General features: G+C 38.2%; 1 protein-coding gene across 7 annotated transcripts in view; it reads left to right on the top strand.

Moving 5' to 3' along the window:
• The window catches only part of diaph2 (diaphanous-related formin 2), a 384,094-nt gene that overhangs the window by 96,661 nt on the left and 271,449 nt on the right, over positions 1–15,984 (top strand). For all 7 annotated transcript variants that reach the window (XM_034884276.1, XM_034884275.1, XM_034884277.1 and 4 more), the window contains one exon: positions 544–683. In XM_034884276.1, coding sequence (XP_034740167.1) covers positions 544–683 — 140 coding nt within the window. The remainder of the gene's footprint in view (positions 1–543; positions 684–15,984) is intronic.

Here is a 15,984-nt window from a genome sequence, read left to right as displayed (position 1 = left end):
CATCAGGAAGTCCTATTGTGTAGGCATCAGTGTAGCAATATGTCCCTAGAGCCCTATGTGGAGATTATACACAAGAATCCATTTACTTCAAGCAGGAGCTACCACAGATAACACATAGAGCCTGTGTTTGGCTCGCTGTCAGCAAGTCCATCATTGGAATATTGGCTGATTGAGGAAAACAGAAATTGGCAAAAAAATCTCTAGATGCTCACTCATCTAGTGAGCTTTTACAGTGTTACTAGCATTTCTGTGTGGATTTTCATTCAAAACTAATCTCAACAACACAAAATACTTAATCAGCAATGTAAAGTCCTCTTAAGGACATGGTTGAGGGAGTCTGTTCCTAATGGTCTAGCTTAATAGGACTTTTTTGGCCTGTAATGAACCTTTCTAGGAATTGATGCAAATCCTACATGGATGCCCTTCAACATTGTGCACAAATTTCTTTTGTTATTGATTACCATTGTTGTTTTTGATCACATTACGATGTTAATAGTGTATCATGGTAATCCAATAACTGTCCTGTTGATATTTTATTTTCAGGGTGGACTAAGGAACAGCAAGCATGAATCTACACTTTCATCCCAAGAGTATGTTCACGAGCTGCGTTCTGGCATCACAGAAGAAAAGCTGCTCAATTGCCTGGAGTCCCTCAGAGTGTCCCTCACTAGTAACCCTGTCAGGTCAGTTACTCAGCTTTTTTTTTACACACTGCAGACTGCGCCTTGTACCTGGAAATTTTCTCAGTGATATTTGCAAAAACTACAGCTCATACCACTACTCAAAGCACTTTGAGTTTGATTATCTGTTTTTATTGGCATTATGATGGTTCATCAAAATCAAAAAAGGGATTCTTTTTTTCTCAAAAAGTCCCACAATGATTAGGATCAACATCACTCCATTGCTATTTTTGGTAGGTTATTCACATAGTTTCCCTCTGGATATTGCTGTGTAAAAGTATCCTGTTAGGCAAAAAATTAGCACACACAACAGATGTGCACAGCTGGAAATACTGCACAATAATCTTACCCCACTAATATTTGCTAGCCTTGCTTAATGCATTTTTTCCCAGTACGCTGAGTTGTTGTAAGAAAATTATGGGACCCATTCATTCTAACGAAAAGCGGAAGAAGATGGATCTAAGTAAAAGTAACCTTTCTGGTTGCACTTTTATGGGACATGATCCCACACATATATAATTTATACATTTTAAATGTAATATATTATATATACTGTATATTTTTAATAATATATTTAATGAACCAGAAACATTTCAAGGATTCAGTGACATTTCAAGCATTGTGAACCCAAATGCCACCCTGACTCACTGATAATCACTTATTTTATATACATATTTGATTTGACAAAAGATCAGAGTAAGTGATAGAGTGCAAGGACAAGCACAGGCTGTACATACAAGTTTCTACTCAACCTAGAACTTATTTACATTTAAGTTTACACATATACACAATATCAATAATTTGTCTTCAAGTCATAAGATTTACTTTTGAAATTATTTTTCTTTTGCTTCATTTGTTTCTCTCTCAAATTCTTTTGTGGTCCAACATGATTTTAGATTTTTTCTGGTTTTCTGCTCTGCCTCGATTGGCTCTTTTGTCATTCATTACGAGGGCTCACTGATTTTGGAAGCCTTTTCTTTACTCTTTACCTGACTTACCCAATATCCCAGCCTTCTCTCTTTAAATGGGATCTTACTTTTCATTTGGTCCCACCAGTGCACCAAAACCCTTAGTGACAGCAGATCCTTTAAATTATTTACCAGCCCACTGTTGAGGAGATGTTTCTTAATGAATGGTGCATATTAAACGGTCATTGGAAGAGTTGAATAGTTTTTTATCTTCACCCTGGATACAAAGAAATACGGAGCCCTGGAGGTGACATGGAGGAGGAAAAAACCGGGGGGGAAAAAATAACCCAAAAACATGAGGACAAACACTTTTGCAAGATCTTGACTTTGTTTTGTGAGATATCAAATTTCATTTCTGAGATATCAAGTTTTATTTGCAATATCTTGCAAATCCAACAAACAATAAGCCTAACCTAGCTAGTTAGTAACACCACATGATTACATCTCCTTGGTTGTCTAAATACATCCATTATTTTGATAAGCATTACTAATTATTAAATGCCAAAGTGAAACGTTATAATAGACTGCCAATGTCAATGACTGCAGACTAACCTTAGTAGCTAGCTGGTATAGTGGGATGACATGATTACAACTCCTTGGTTGTCTAAATACATCCATCGTTTATTTTGACAAGCACTACTAATTGATACATGCTGAAGTGAAGTGTTATAATGAACATTGTCGTTGACTGTTGATGTTAATAGCGCTAGTTGGTGTTGTCGTAGCAACATGCTCGTTCATTAACTTATTTCTTGTCTCTCACAAGTAAAGCTAGTTTGTTCTCTTACACTTCACTTTGTCGTGTATTAATTAGTAATGCTTATCAAAAAGAATCAATGGATGTACATGTATATAGACAACCATGGAGATGTAATCATGTTGTGCTACTAGCTAGATTCTAGCAAGTGCGCTACTAGCTAGCGGACCAGTATTTAGGTAAGCCTTATTGTTTGTTGGAGTTGCGAGAAGAGTTATGTGCTTTCGCTAAAATCCTGCACTGCTCAAGATACCCATTCATGTAAAAGGTAACATTAGCTTGTGAGACAGCCACAAAGGAACCGCAGATAGAGTAATAATGTGCTAAGCTTGACATAGTAAAAGCACATTTTATATAAAGTTTTTTATATAGTATAATGAATAGCTAAGTAGTTATCCCTTGACGGAGTGCAGAACTTTGAAGTCAGTCTCCTCAGTCTCCAGCGAACTGTGGGGAGTCAAGTCAGCTTATCCACTCATGAAGGCTAACTGTTGCCAAGGGGATGTAAGTGAGGCCAGGCTCACCCTGTGGGTGTTTCCAAATGGCCTGAACCTTTCACCCCCTACACCTGAGGAGAAAGCCACCTTTGAGTGTGTGTGCCAAGGTGGACTGTTTGGGTGTGTTGACTACTACTGGCCCCCTGCTCATTTTTCTACCTCTCAGTATTTCTCTCCTGGGTAAAGGGATTGTTTTCTTGAAGCATGAATAATGTTACTATTAATGAATATGAATCCACTTAATTGTCATGGATCACAACACAACGGAAATCCACATTTAGTTTGCTACTTTCCTGACTCCACTATGTTAATGTAACCTTTGTACGCCATGTTATCATACAGTATACTGAAAATAACCATGAAGTAGATGCCAATCATGCTTGTGGAATCATGCCTGTTTTAATTTATACCTCAGAATAAGGATCCGCTGGCCTTCTTTTGAATATGGATATTTTGGGGACTTTATTATAAATTTTAACTGAAGAAATTAGTACATTTCTTGGCAAAAGATGACAGGTAATACACCTGTAAAAAAAATAGAGATAGACTGGTAATTTGTGCATTATTTTGCCTTACTGGTTATTCATATAGCATTGAACATTCCAACCAACAAACTCCTATTCCAACAGAAATGCGGGTGTATATTACTTTGTAGTTTTCTTACAGTTGAAAAAGCAAGAAAAACTTTGTCTAAGATTCTCTTGCCTTTGTTTTTAGTAAAACAATGAGTGGAATTGTAGTTTTGCAGTATGTATTTATCAAGCATTATAAACGTTGGAAGCATCAGTCCAAAATGGCCTGCGCTTCTCATGAGGAATTTGGTATTTTAAAGTGTATTTGATTTCAAATAAAAGATAAATGAAGATTTATCAATATTTTCATATAATAATTGATCCAATTGTAAAACTCTGCTTTGGGATTAGTGGAACCAGTGTTTCAAACTAAATAATTTTTTTTGACATTTCCAGTGAAGCATTCATCGCCTCCAAGTAGGCCATCTAAATGAAACAATATTGGTGTAACTTGGTTTTATATATATATATATATATATAAAGCCCTGAAAGTCCGCGATACATGGTAAGCAATTTTATATTAATTCATTCTATTTATTCTAAAAAGTAATTTAGTTGTCTCTGGACAACACTGGAGACATTTTCGACATTAATGTGATGATTAAATCAAAACTTTGTTTCATGAAACATTAAACCTAGCTATTGACACTGAAACAAAAGTCTCATCAAAGTGCTGTTGTCCTTTTCCAGTTAGTGCTTACCACTGCTTTTTGTTTTTCCTCTGATGTTTGGGCATCCTGCTAATTTGCTCCCAGAGGCCTGTGTTTGTCTAATAGTTTAATTGGCTGGGCTGTGCACCTGTTTGGCAGCACAGGTGGCCACAGCACCATTGTGCTGAGGGCCTTATCTCCCGGGCAGTTCCACACAGGTGTGTGGCATGCAGCCTTTGCAGATCCACCCACAGATGGCATTGCCTGGAGCATCCGCTGCTTACTCTGTTTCCATTCTCTTCTCCTAGGCTGCCATGTTTTTCACTTCTCTTTCTGTCAGAATTTCCCCCGCCAATTATGTATCGTCTACTTCATTCTCCCCATTTTAATTTTGTCATTTGGATGCTCTCTCCTTAATTTAGAAGTGTCAGATTGACTAGCCACTTTTCATTAATTTCTTAATCCACTGACATGAAGTGAGATGCCAAGTTACAGAAAATTACAACCCTCTTACTTTCTCATTGAGTGGGAGGGAAATCCCGCAGTGCTTCAGTCCGGCCTTCTTTCTCATTTCACAATTCCTACTCTGTCTTGCACATGGAAAAACTGTGATTAGATCCATGTACATTTATGTCAAGGAAATTGATATTTTTTATACAGTCACTAGAGCAAAATTCTTTCGTTTTGTATCATGTAGATTTGAACTTTGTATTGCATGATTGGGCACGCCTTACTTTTGCTCCTCTAAAGAAGTGAAAAAAAAGCTAATTTCCTCAGATCTAGCTCAGTTGCTGCTCCATCTGTAAACTTTCCAATATAAAAAATAGTGGTGAAAAGAGTGGTTTTGAGAGGCAGAGCACACATCCATGGCTCCAGTCTTTGAGTTCCCTATGTTTATCCCTCAGCATTACACTATGACTATGTCAAATCCCGACAGTGACTTTTATATTAGATCTGCTAGCTGTCAGATCCCTAAGACATATTTAAGCAAAATTGAACTGGGCTTCTAACTTTTCATTATGTGAAATCTTCACCTTAAAAGTCAAACATTTTCTCACGGGCATTTTCTTGTGGGGTCTTTTTATGGAGGCAGAAGACATTTGCTGACACCAGAGTTCCTCTCTGTGTCTAGATACTCAAGGTGTGGGTTGTTGTGATGATCTTGCTGCTCTGCCGCACAGGGTGTCTCTGAGTGTGAATCAGTCTCACCAGCTCACCTCAGTTGAATCCTTGTGGCTGAGCACAGAGGGTTGCATGGATCTCTAGTAATGGGCTTTTTATGAGCTTTAAAGTTACTATGCCTGCTAACATAAAGCTGCCTGTCCTATTGACTGTCTGTCCTGATGCACATCTTAATAAAGCATTAGCAAAGCAACAACACACCGACAAACACTAACAATTCTGTCAGGTACAGTGGGGGGACTTTCAATATAATCATGAAGCAACTCTTCAAAAAAACCAAATTCCCTCAACTGTTAATCTATTTTTTATATATTATATTCAAAAAACTATTCTATGACCACAAACATAATTTTTCTAGACAATCAAACAACAGTGTAATCATACTTTTGTGGATGTACAGTCGTGGTCAAAAGTTTTGAGAATGACACAAGGATTGGATTTCACAAAGTTATCTCATTCCATGTTTGTAGATATTTTTTGTTAGATGTTACTACAGTATACTGAAGCATAATCACAAGCATTTCTTAAGTGTCAAATGCTTTTATTGACAATTACATTCAGTTTGTGCAAAGAGTCAATATTTGCAGTGTTGACCCTTCTTTTTCAAGACCTCTGCAATTCGCCCCGGCATGCTGTCAATTAACTTCTGGGCCACATCCTGACTGATGGCAGCCCATTCTTGCATAATCAATGCTCGAAGTTTGTCGTAATTTGTGGGTTTTTGTTTGTCCACACGCCTCTTGAAGATTGACCACAAGTTCTCAATGGGATTAAGGTCTGCGGAGTTTCCTGGCCATGGACCCAAAATGTTGACGTTTTGTTCCCTGAGCCACTTGGTTATCACTTTGGCCTTGTGTCAAGGTGCTCCATCATGCTGGAAAAGGCATTGTTGGTCTCCAAACTGTTTTTGGATGGTTGGGAGAAGTTGTTCTCGGAGGATGTTTTGGTACCATTCTTTATTCATGGCTGTGTTTTTAGGCAAAATTGTGAGTGAGCCCACTCCCTTGGCTGAGAAGCAACCCCACACATGAATGGTCTCAGGATGCTTTACTGTTGGCATGACACAGGACTAATGGTAGCGCTCACCTTGTCTTCTCCTGACAAGCTTTTTTCCGGATACCCCAAACAATCGGAAAGGGGATTCATCTGAGAAAATGACTTTGCCCCAGTCCTCAGCAGTCCAATCCCTGTACTTTTCGCAGAATAATAATCTGTCCCTGATGTTTTTCCTGGACAGAAGTGGCTTCTTTGCTGCCCATCTTGACACCAGGCCATCCTCCAAAAGTCTTCGCCTCACTGTGCGTGCAGATGCACTCACACCCACCTGCTGCCATTCCTGAGCAAGCTCTGCACTGGTGGTGGTACGATTCCGCAACTGAATCAACTTTAGGAGACGGTCCTGGCGCTTGCTGGACTTTCTTGGACGCCCTGAAGCCTTCTTCACCACAACTGAACCTCTCTCCTTGAAGTTCTTGATGATCCGATAAATGGTTGATTTAGGTGCAATCTTACTAGCAGCTATATCTTTGCCTGTGAAGCCCTTTTTGTGCAAAGCAATGATGACAGCACGTGTTTCTCTCAAGGTAACCATGGTTAACAGAGGAAGAACAATTATTTCAAGCACCACCCTCCTTTTTAAAGCTTCCAGTCTGTTATTGTAACTCAACTAGCATGACAGAGTGAATTCAAGCCGGATCTCCATCAACACTTTCACCTGTGTTAACGAGAGAATCACTAACATGTTTTCAGCTGGTCCTTTAGTGGCAGGGCCAAAATGCAGTGGAGATGTTTTTTAAGATTAAGTTCATTTTTATTCAAAGGAGGGAGTTTGCAATTAATTGCAGTTCATCTGATCACTCTACATAACATTTTGGAGTACATGCAAATTGCCAACATAAAAATTGAGCCGGCAAGCTTTGTAAAAATTCATATTTGTGTCATTCTCAAAACTTTTGACCACGACCGTATGTATTGCGTCTCATAATTAAAACCAAGACAATTAAAAGGTTTCAAAAAAGGCACTCCCATGGCAAAAAATGCATTTTTATTAAAAAGCACTAACTGGCACTGGTTGTATCCCCTCTCTCCATCCATTGGCCTCTTCGGTCCACTGTGTGCACAACAGTGAATCAACACCAGCCTAAAAAGCATATCCAGCTGTCCATTTGCTGTTCTGACTTTTACTACAAATATGAGCATCTAAATGTCTCAGCGGATGTATAGAACGTATAGAAACTCTTGACAGCTTAGCCCAGAAATGTTGTTTGGCACAGACACAAAGTGTGAATTGTGCCTATCAAGGCAACTGCAATGAGTTAACACTGCACTGCTGAATGATACTTGTTTGAAGACATAGGTGCAGTAGTCAGTCATCAATAGGCCAGCTTTGTCTGACATAGATTCCTTACAGGGATGAATAACTGTTTCAACTGTCATTTTTTATGTGGAAATAGCTCCCTATCTCAGGAAACCATCCATAATTGATCCTCTATACACACTTTGTTATCCTGGATAGTGCTTTTGTAAGCTCAATCAAAGAAATTTGTAATATAGTATAAAAAAAATCTGATGTCCTTGGTGGAGTTGAGGGGAACAGGCTACCTCAGGACACATGAGAGTCGGATGCCTTTGAAATTTCTGGATCAAGCACCATTTGTTCCCATCCTATCACTTTGTAGAGTATTGGAAATAAAGCTATTTAATTTCCTATCGTGACGATCAAGATTTAACATCCCTCAGGAAGGGGGAAAGACACAAGATATCCAAAAACAAAACCTGTCAAGGCCATAAAATGTGTTGTGGCTGTTACACAGACAGCAAAGAAGGAAAATGGGGGGGAAGCTTTCCGTTAGGGTTATTTTCTTTGCACCATTTCTGTGGGACTCTACTCTCTAGACTCCCAGTATTACAAACCTCCAGGCCTCAGAGAAGTTTGCTCTGTCACTTTTCAAGGAGAAACGAGACAGTAAAGATGTGGAAATGACATAATAATTTAGCAGATGTCTGTCGGCAAAGGTTTCTCTGGTCTTCAGTGTTTTTAAAAGTAACAGAAATAATTCAGTCATTAGTGAATCCAAACTTATTTTTGTCTTTATGTCTCAGGATGGTGCAATCACTCTCATTTTATAGCATTCAAAGAGATTTATATGACTGTTAAATTTGGCATAAATGTTATGACACTGTCTTCAACAGACGTGACAAGAAGTCAGAAATGAGCAAGTTAACTAGTTTTTACCCTTGCGGCTGACTCCAGAGTTGACGTGAAACCACCTTCCTCGGAGGCAGTGAAAACAATTTTGGAGACATAAATGTCCTCAGTGTCTGGGTATATTTTAAGAGTGATGTCTATTTCATTTTATGACACCATCTGTTAACCTCCAAGATACCCATATCTGTTACAGCCCCAACGTGATACATACATAATTCAGATATCCATGTTTCTAAATGTGGCCTTGGTTTACATTTTGAAGGATATGATGCATTTTTGCACAAAACAATATATCATATAGTGCATTTTTTAGCTTTGACATGTATTTGAACATCACAGCTTGACAAAAGCTTTGGCACACCTATTATATTTTTTTTATGTTGGACATAATCATGTGATCTAAGCCAATATTTAACAAACATCTGAGCAGGAAATCTGTTCAATCTGGTCTAACTTCTTAGAGTACGCATATTTGCTCTTACTTTTAAATTTAGGAATAAAACATTTGTGAACTTTCCAAACCTATGGAAGTCATCGTTGTCTGCTCCAGGATTTAGAAGAGCTGCAGAGCTGTCCAGACACTTTAGTAGTTCCCGGCAGATCAAATAATAGCACAAATATACGTGTACATTCTGGGAGGTATACACAGATGGTTTTCAAAGGGTTTTTATACATCTACTGTACAGTAAAAGGTGACAGCAGCAAAAGCTTGATCAAAATGGCAACTTTATGGCTTTAAAAGAGAATCTGTTCTTTTAAAAAGGTGCTCTCCACTGCATTTCACTCTCTGCAGAAGCCAGAGGAACATGTAGATACATCACATCAAACCTGACAAATCTTTCTCTGATCTTCCACAACCCGTACAGATTTACAGATACAGCACAATTAGTTTCATTGGTCTTATAAACCTGCAATCTTCCAGTTGCATTACTGGTTTCTGTCTACCATCACATAGCACTAAGGAATGTTGTGTAGATTATAATTTGAAATTTTAGTTTTGCGCTCCGTGGGGGGTCATTTCAAAGTGACCGGGGAACATGGTGTTCTTTCAGCTATCTGCACTTACTATTGGATTTAATTTTGATAAAAACCCTCTCCAATCTCTCACACTTCTTTCGCTCACAAGTTATTTTCATGTACTGTCGATGTGAATTGAGTTACCACCGGAGTAAGTTAAAGTCTCAAATACCACTGGAGCATTAAATACCTGAAAAATATTCCTTTTAAAGTACATTTAGAACAGATATAACGTGATAAATTGTGAATTTACTGTGAACAATCATGCGATGTCAATTTTAATCGATTGACAGCCCTACTTTAAACCAATCACACTTGTCTTTGGCGCTGCTGAGCTCCAGACACAGCGACGGGGGCTCTGCAAAACCATCTCGGGAAGGAACTTGTTTTGGTGGAATACTTGCACACCACAAAAGAAAATGCCACGTGCATTATTAAATGATGTGAAAGGGATTTCGAGAATGTGAGCCACGCATCAGCACCATAAGTGGAGTGACCTAGCACCTGCCACTTGGATGGAGAGTGTATATTTTACCTGAAGTTACATGTAAAGGATATCAGCTGCCATTCACCATCTATGACAGGACAGGTCAATGATTTTGGCTCTTTGTATGTGTTCCCTTGATTCTACCATATCCATCACCATTCTCTTAAATATTAACCTATGTTTGTGTGAGGTGAAGGATTCTATGAACAAGGTTCAACAAAACAAGAGATGAAACTGTGTGGTAGGTTCAAATAATTCTATGAAGGATTTTGTTTGTTGATGCTCACAGTACAGCTACCTGCTTGTTTATGTTAAAAAGATATTTTTGTGGCTATTTTCAGCCTTTTTTTGACAGGACAGCTTAAGATATGAAAGGGGGGATGACATGCATCAAAGGGCCACAGGTCGGAGTCGAACCCAGCGCCTGCTGCTTCAAGGCGTAAACACACATGGGTGCCTGCTCTACCATCTGAGCTATCCGGGGACCTGTTTATGTTATGTTTTGCAGTCTTGGTTTGCTTTATGTAGTTTTTATGGATAGAATGTGGGATGAATTCATTGCAATTTGTACATTATAAGCAGATTGATGGCTTGTACACATTTTTTAAAGGTTCAAAATAGACATTTTTAGACAAGCTAGCAGTGTGGGTCTAGAGATTACAAAGTCAGCTGGTCTGTTTATCTTGCAGTCGTCCAGCACCAACATGTCCGACACTTCTGTTCCCTAATGTTCTGTAATAGCTCATACTGTATACATGCATGAATAGCATGCTAATGGTAGCACAAAGCTCCAAGTACAACTAAACTAAACATATTAAAAAAAATACTTGCACAGTAGTAGGAAGGATCTAACTAGCAAAATTAGGTCTTGAGTTATCGGCCATCCAAACATTTTGTTTTCTAAAAAACAATTATTAAGCTATACATATATATTTTTTATTTCTTTTTTGAGATGTGATGAACAGAAAAGTACAGTAACTATTTTATATCCAATTTCTGCCATTTGATATGCCCTGTGCATTATAGTTATTTCAGCTGGCTATAAAATTGATCAAAGTATAATGTAGCTCCATATTTGGCATGGTAAATCACTAAGCTGACACCGGTGGTGCTTAGTTTCAAGCTGTAATGTTCAGAGCTCTTTGTTGCATGAAGCTCTGGGCTTCAATTGGAATACTATAGCACTGAATAGGTCAGTACTCCCACAGAGGGGCAGTTGTATGGCTTTGCCTGTAATACAATATGAAAGATGTAGCACTTGCACAGAAGCTTTCAATAACAAATCTCACCACCTAAACATAATAAAATAATAACACTGTTCTATAGACTGAAATCAATGCATGCGCAAGCCATCTAAAAACAAGACCAGCAAATCACTCAAAACAGTGTCTGCCTGTTACTTTTTCGGTCACTGTTGAGTCACTTACTGTGGCTGGCGAAGCACACTAATCTTTTCATAATGTACCAACATTTCACTTGCCAAGTATTTGCAGATCTCTACACCTACTCTCTGCTACGATATTCTGTCCTCACTTTTAGCAATTTACAGTTCTGTTTACACCGTAACTACTTGTATTCGCTTGAGCAAGACACTGAGCACAGGCTGGAGTGGCACTAGGAATACCACTATGTCCCATTTGGTAAAATGTATGATACTGTGTGAGTTGCAGAGGAAATAAATAGCAACAGGCACTCAGACTACATGCACAGAAACTGAAGTTTTACTGCAGCTTATTTTGTCACTCCCTTTCTCTATGTTTTAGGAAAGAACCTTAAAGTACAATTTGAAATGAGCTATGCCAACACTAATGATGATCATCATGACTGAATGATGTAGTGAGGATTTGATTGAATGTCAGTTTTTATTTAAAGCACTTACTAAAGACTCACTGCTGTTTAGCTTGAAAACACTTTTAATATATAAACAGAGAAAGAGAGAGGTAATCTACACATGCCAATATACATGTACATGTATTCACATGGCGGCTCAGTGCTTATCGCTATCGCTTCACAGCAAGACAGCTTTCTGGTGTGTTTGCCTCGAGATTTTCTCCCTCCCTGAGAATATGTGTGTGCCCTCTGATTGATTGACTAGTAACCTGTCCAGGGTGTACCCTGCCCTTCCTGAAATGCATAATCGGACAGTCCCCCATGTCCCTGAATAGCATTAGCAGTATAGAAATTGAATGTATGGATGGATATTTGCTCATGCATAACTACATTTGTCATAGCAATAGAAAGTCAATAACGTCTTTTGGTCTTTTGGGGAACAAATGTTTTTTGACAGAAAGACAGATGGTCATCTCACTAGAAGACATTTTGACTTTGTACTATAGACTTTGTATTAAAGGTCCCATGGCATGAAAGTTTGACTTTATCAGATTTTTTAACATAAATATGAGTTGTCCCAGCCTGCCTATGGTTTAAAATTGTAAACCGAGCCCTTGGAATCCTGCTCTGCCTTTGACAAAAAGTGAGCACAGATGGGACGATCTGGAATCTTCCCTATATGTTGTCATAAGAGGACAGGTTACCTCCCCTTCCTTTCTCTGCTTTGTCTTTGGCAAGCTGGTCAAGGTCATACTCCCACCCTTTACCTTGCCCCGCTTCTCTCCTCCTCAACAGCATTTAAAGCTACAGACGCAGAAATGGAACATACTAAGGAAAGATCATTGTGGGACAGGCTTGTAGCGGCTGCAATTCTGCACCAAGGCTGAATTTTGGGGAGACTTCAGATACAGTATTAGGGGACACCAAAGTTCTATGTAAAACATACTTAAGATACAGTATTAGGGGACCACTAAGGCCTATATAAAAGCATCCAAAAAGCAGCACGTCATAGGACCTTTAAATTAACCTCAAGCCCGGAATATAATGGACTTTGGAAGTGACTGAAAAGTTCTTAAGGGAACATGCATCTTGCCAGTAAACAGCTATGTTATATATAAGCACTTGGTTTTGGGCTACTCTGAAATTTTTGATGCATACATTTTATAGTAGTAAGCATAACTACAACATAATTGCGTCCAGCCAGTAGAGAAATTGCTTCCCTAAGACCGACCATGAATTTTTCATTTTGCCTGCAGAATATACATGGTTGCAGAAAGTAACACAATTTGGTGACACCTAACTAGAGGATTATAGCCATCAATATTACATGAACAAGTTCCCCCCAAAGTTAATGAAATCCTTGGATGTATGCCCACATTAGGAGAAGAGACTGATAGGAAACAGATTTGTCCTCTTCTTTCTTCAATTGCTACACTGATATTTTAATGGCCCAGAGAAACAAGTACCTTACGTTTGACCAAACACTTAAGCCACAATACAAGTGTTCCTGCTTTAATTCCTAAGCAATAAGGTCTATTTAATCAGAATCTTTTTTAGAACCTAATTGATGCTCATCTTATATGGAATAATTACTTTTTTATGAGGGCAAGATACAATTAGACTAATAGGCCAGCACCTTTAAAGTGGATGGTAGTAACATTAATATTAATACAAGTATGAATTGTGTTAGTAGTGGTAGTAGTATTAGCGTTGGTATTTGTGGTATTAGTTGGAATAGTATGTTGTCCACTGAGGTATTTTGCTCAGATGAACAGAGAAAGGACATTGCATAGCCTCAGGACAAAACTGTAGAAGGACCATCTTTCATTTTCTTTGTGGTATCTTTGGGGACATTCAGAAGGCAAGCTGCAAAAGACCTAAGGGTATACGTGAGGGGACAGAAAATAATGGACAGTCTGGGATGTAGAGAGGATTCAAAACACTTAGAGCCTTAAAAACCTTGCGGAAGACTACATTATGTTGCAACCTAAAGCGGCAAGGCATACATTTTTGATAAAAAACTTTCTGCGCAGACAATCCATCCTTTCTTTAATGTCTATTCTGTTTGAGTCCAACAACAATGGATAGAAGGTAAGATAGAGCAGACTGCAGACATTTACCACAAACATCTGTTGCAAAATTTCCAATTAATATTCTGTTTTAATTGGTGCACATTCCGTGTTGAAAGGATTAATTAATAAAGTTTTCTGACTTGTAAACTTGAAAACATTTATGTCAAAATAAACCAGTTCTACCCTGTGGGTACCTGAAAGCACCAAGGGTGTAACCAAATGATGTTCACTACATACAAGTTTTTCCAAAGTTGCAGCATTGGTGTTAAACAAATGTTTAACATTTACTGTTGACACATAATGAAATAAAATTTTGTGTATTTTTGAAAGCAAATTTCCAAGCATACCAGATGTCCAGTGTCTCTTATTGTCCTCCAGAGCCTCGCTTCTGCTCTGTTCTGGTAATCAAGAGAATCATCATGAACTATCGCTACATTTTTTATTCCTAAGTAAAAACTTAAGGAGATAAAAAAGGATTAATTTATTAATTTGAGAGAGTCAATTATTAGCATTTTAAACTAAAATAGAGAAAACAGAATGTCAGAAAATGAATAACCTATTTTTTAAAAGAAATGTCAGTGTATCAAGTGGAAGTAATGTAGTTTAAATCTAACTTTATGTTTAGCTGTGTGTTTGCATCCCTAGAAAGCGCGTGGGGGGGGAAGAATCCTCGACATAGAGATTGTCCTAAACGATAGTGACCATTTAGTCATGATTGTGAAAATAATAGGTAGGAAGTTAGTTTCTATCGGATTAGAAATTTATTTAAATTAGAATTAAAAGTAGAGAGAAGTATGTAATGTAAGCAGTGCAGCATAGTTGACCTACTATACATTTTCATCTTGTTTGCTGTGATAACAGAAAAAGCATGTTAGACACAATAATTATGTGGAACCTTTACTTTTCCGTATATTCTCAGAATCTCATATTGCAGTTACACTGTGTTATGAACAACATTTATCTTCACAAATATTGGTTCCATTTCCTGTTCTCTCAAGACCGACATGAAGTAGCAAAAACAAAGACTGGATTTACTGAATTGTGCTCCCTCACCTAGCGTCCTTTCCCTCTTTGTTGTCCCACTTTCTCATTTACTCTTACTGCCAGTGGATCGTGTGCGTGTGTGTTTGTATACATATATATATATATATATATACTGTATATGTATATATACTGTCTATGTAAATATCTGCATCCTTTCTTTAATAAATATTAAATATTTTTAAATATCTGCAAAGCAAATGCTGGGAAGGAAACATTTGAACTGGAAGGCTTATCGTAAACAGACACGTTGTAAGTTGTACGTTTACAACGTTATTGTCTTTTGTTTTTATTAACAAAAAAGATGATCATTATAAACTAATATCAATAACTTATAATTTGGTTCTGCATGTCTGTTAATGAAAGTTGAGTAATGGTATGTGAGGGGTGGAAGCGTGTGTCCGAGATCAAAGAAATACCTCACTTCAACTTTGCCAGTTGCCTCAAGCTAATGCATCTTATTCCTAATTGAGGGTCTCATCCGATTCACTGACTCAATACAAATGACTTTAATACTCAAACCTTTATTATTTCAAATCATTGTCAAAAAGGCGGGATAAATCATTGACTTATGCCCCATTAATGTCAGACAATTGCTCCATGCATTTTGCGTTATTGACAGTTAGGGGCCTGAAAACAAGTAATGCTAATGACATAATCTGGCTGTGACCACACTGTGTTGCCCGCCCTCCTCCTTCTTCTCTCTTCCCTCGGCTTAGACAAACGGGCTCATCTGTACTGGATCATTTGCCGTCTCCTGATACGCTGTGGTTTATAGCCAATTATCTCTTGCGATCCATTATCGATTACAGTGTTATCTTTCTTGCATTGCTTAATCTTTTGGCACAGCGGCTCACAGGGGGGACCTGGATACAAACGACTTAGCGATGGGAACACTAGTTAAGATGGATGGGTGTTCATTTGCTTGTAGATGGGTTACACACACATACAGTTTAAATTCAAACTCATTGAGAACGTATTCAGGGGCAGGGTGTTTTTTATTTGCAGCTCTCCCTGTTAGGA

The sequence above is a fragment of the Etheostoma cragini genome, chromosome 10 (genome assembly GCF_013103735.1).
Source record: "Etheostoma cragini isolate CJK2018 chromosome 10, CSU_Ecrag_1.0, whole genome shotgun sequence".
Classification (NCBI taxonomy): domain Eukaryota; kingdom Metazoa; phylum Chordata; class Actinopteri; order Perciformes; family Percidae; genus Etheostoma; species Etheostoma cragini.
This window is presented reverse-complemented; position numbering and strand designations above follow the sequence as displayed.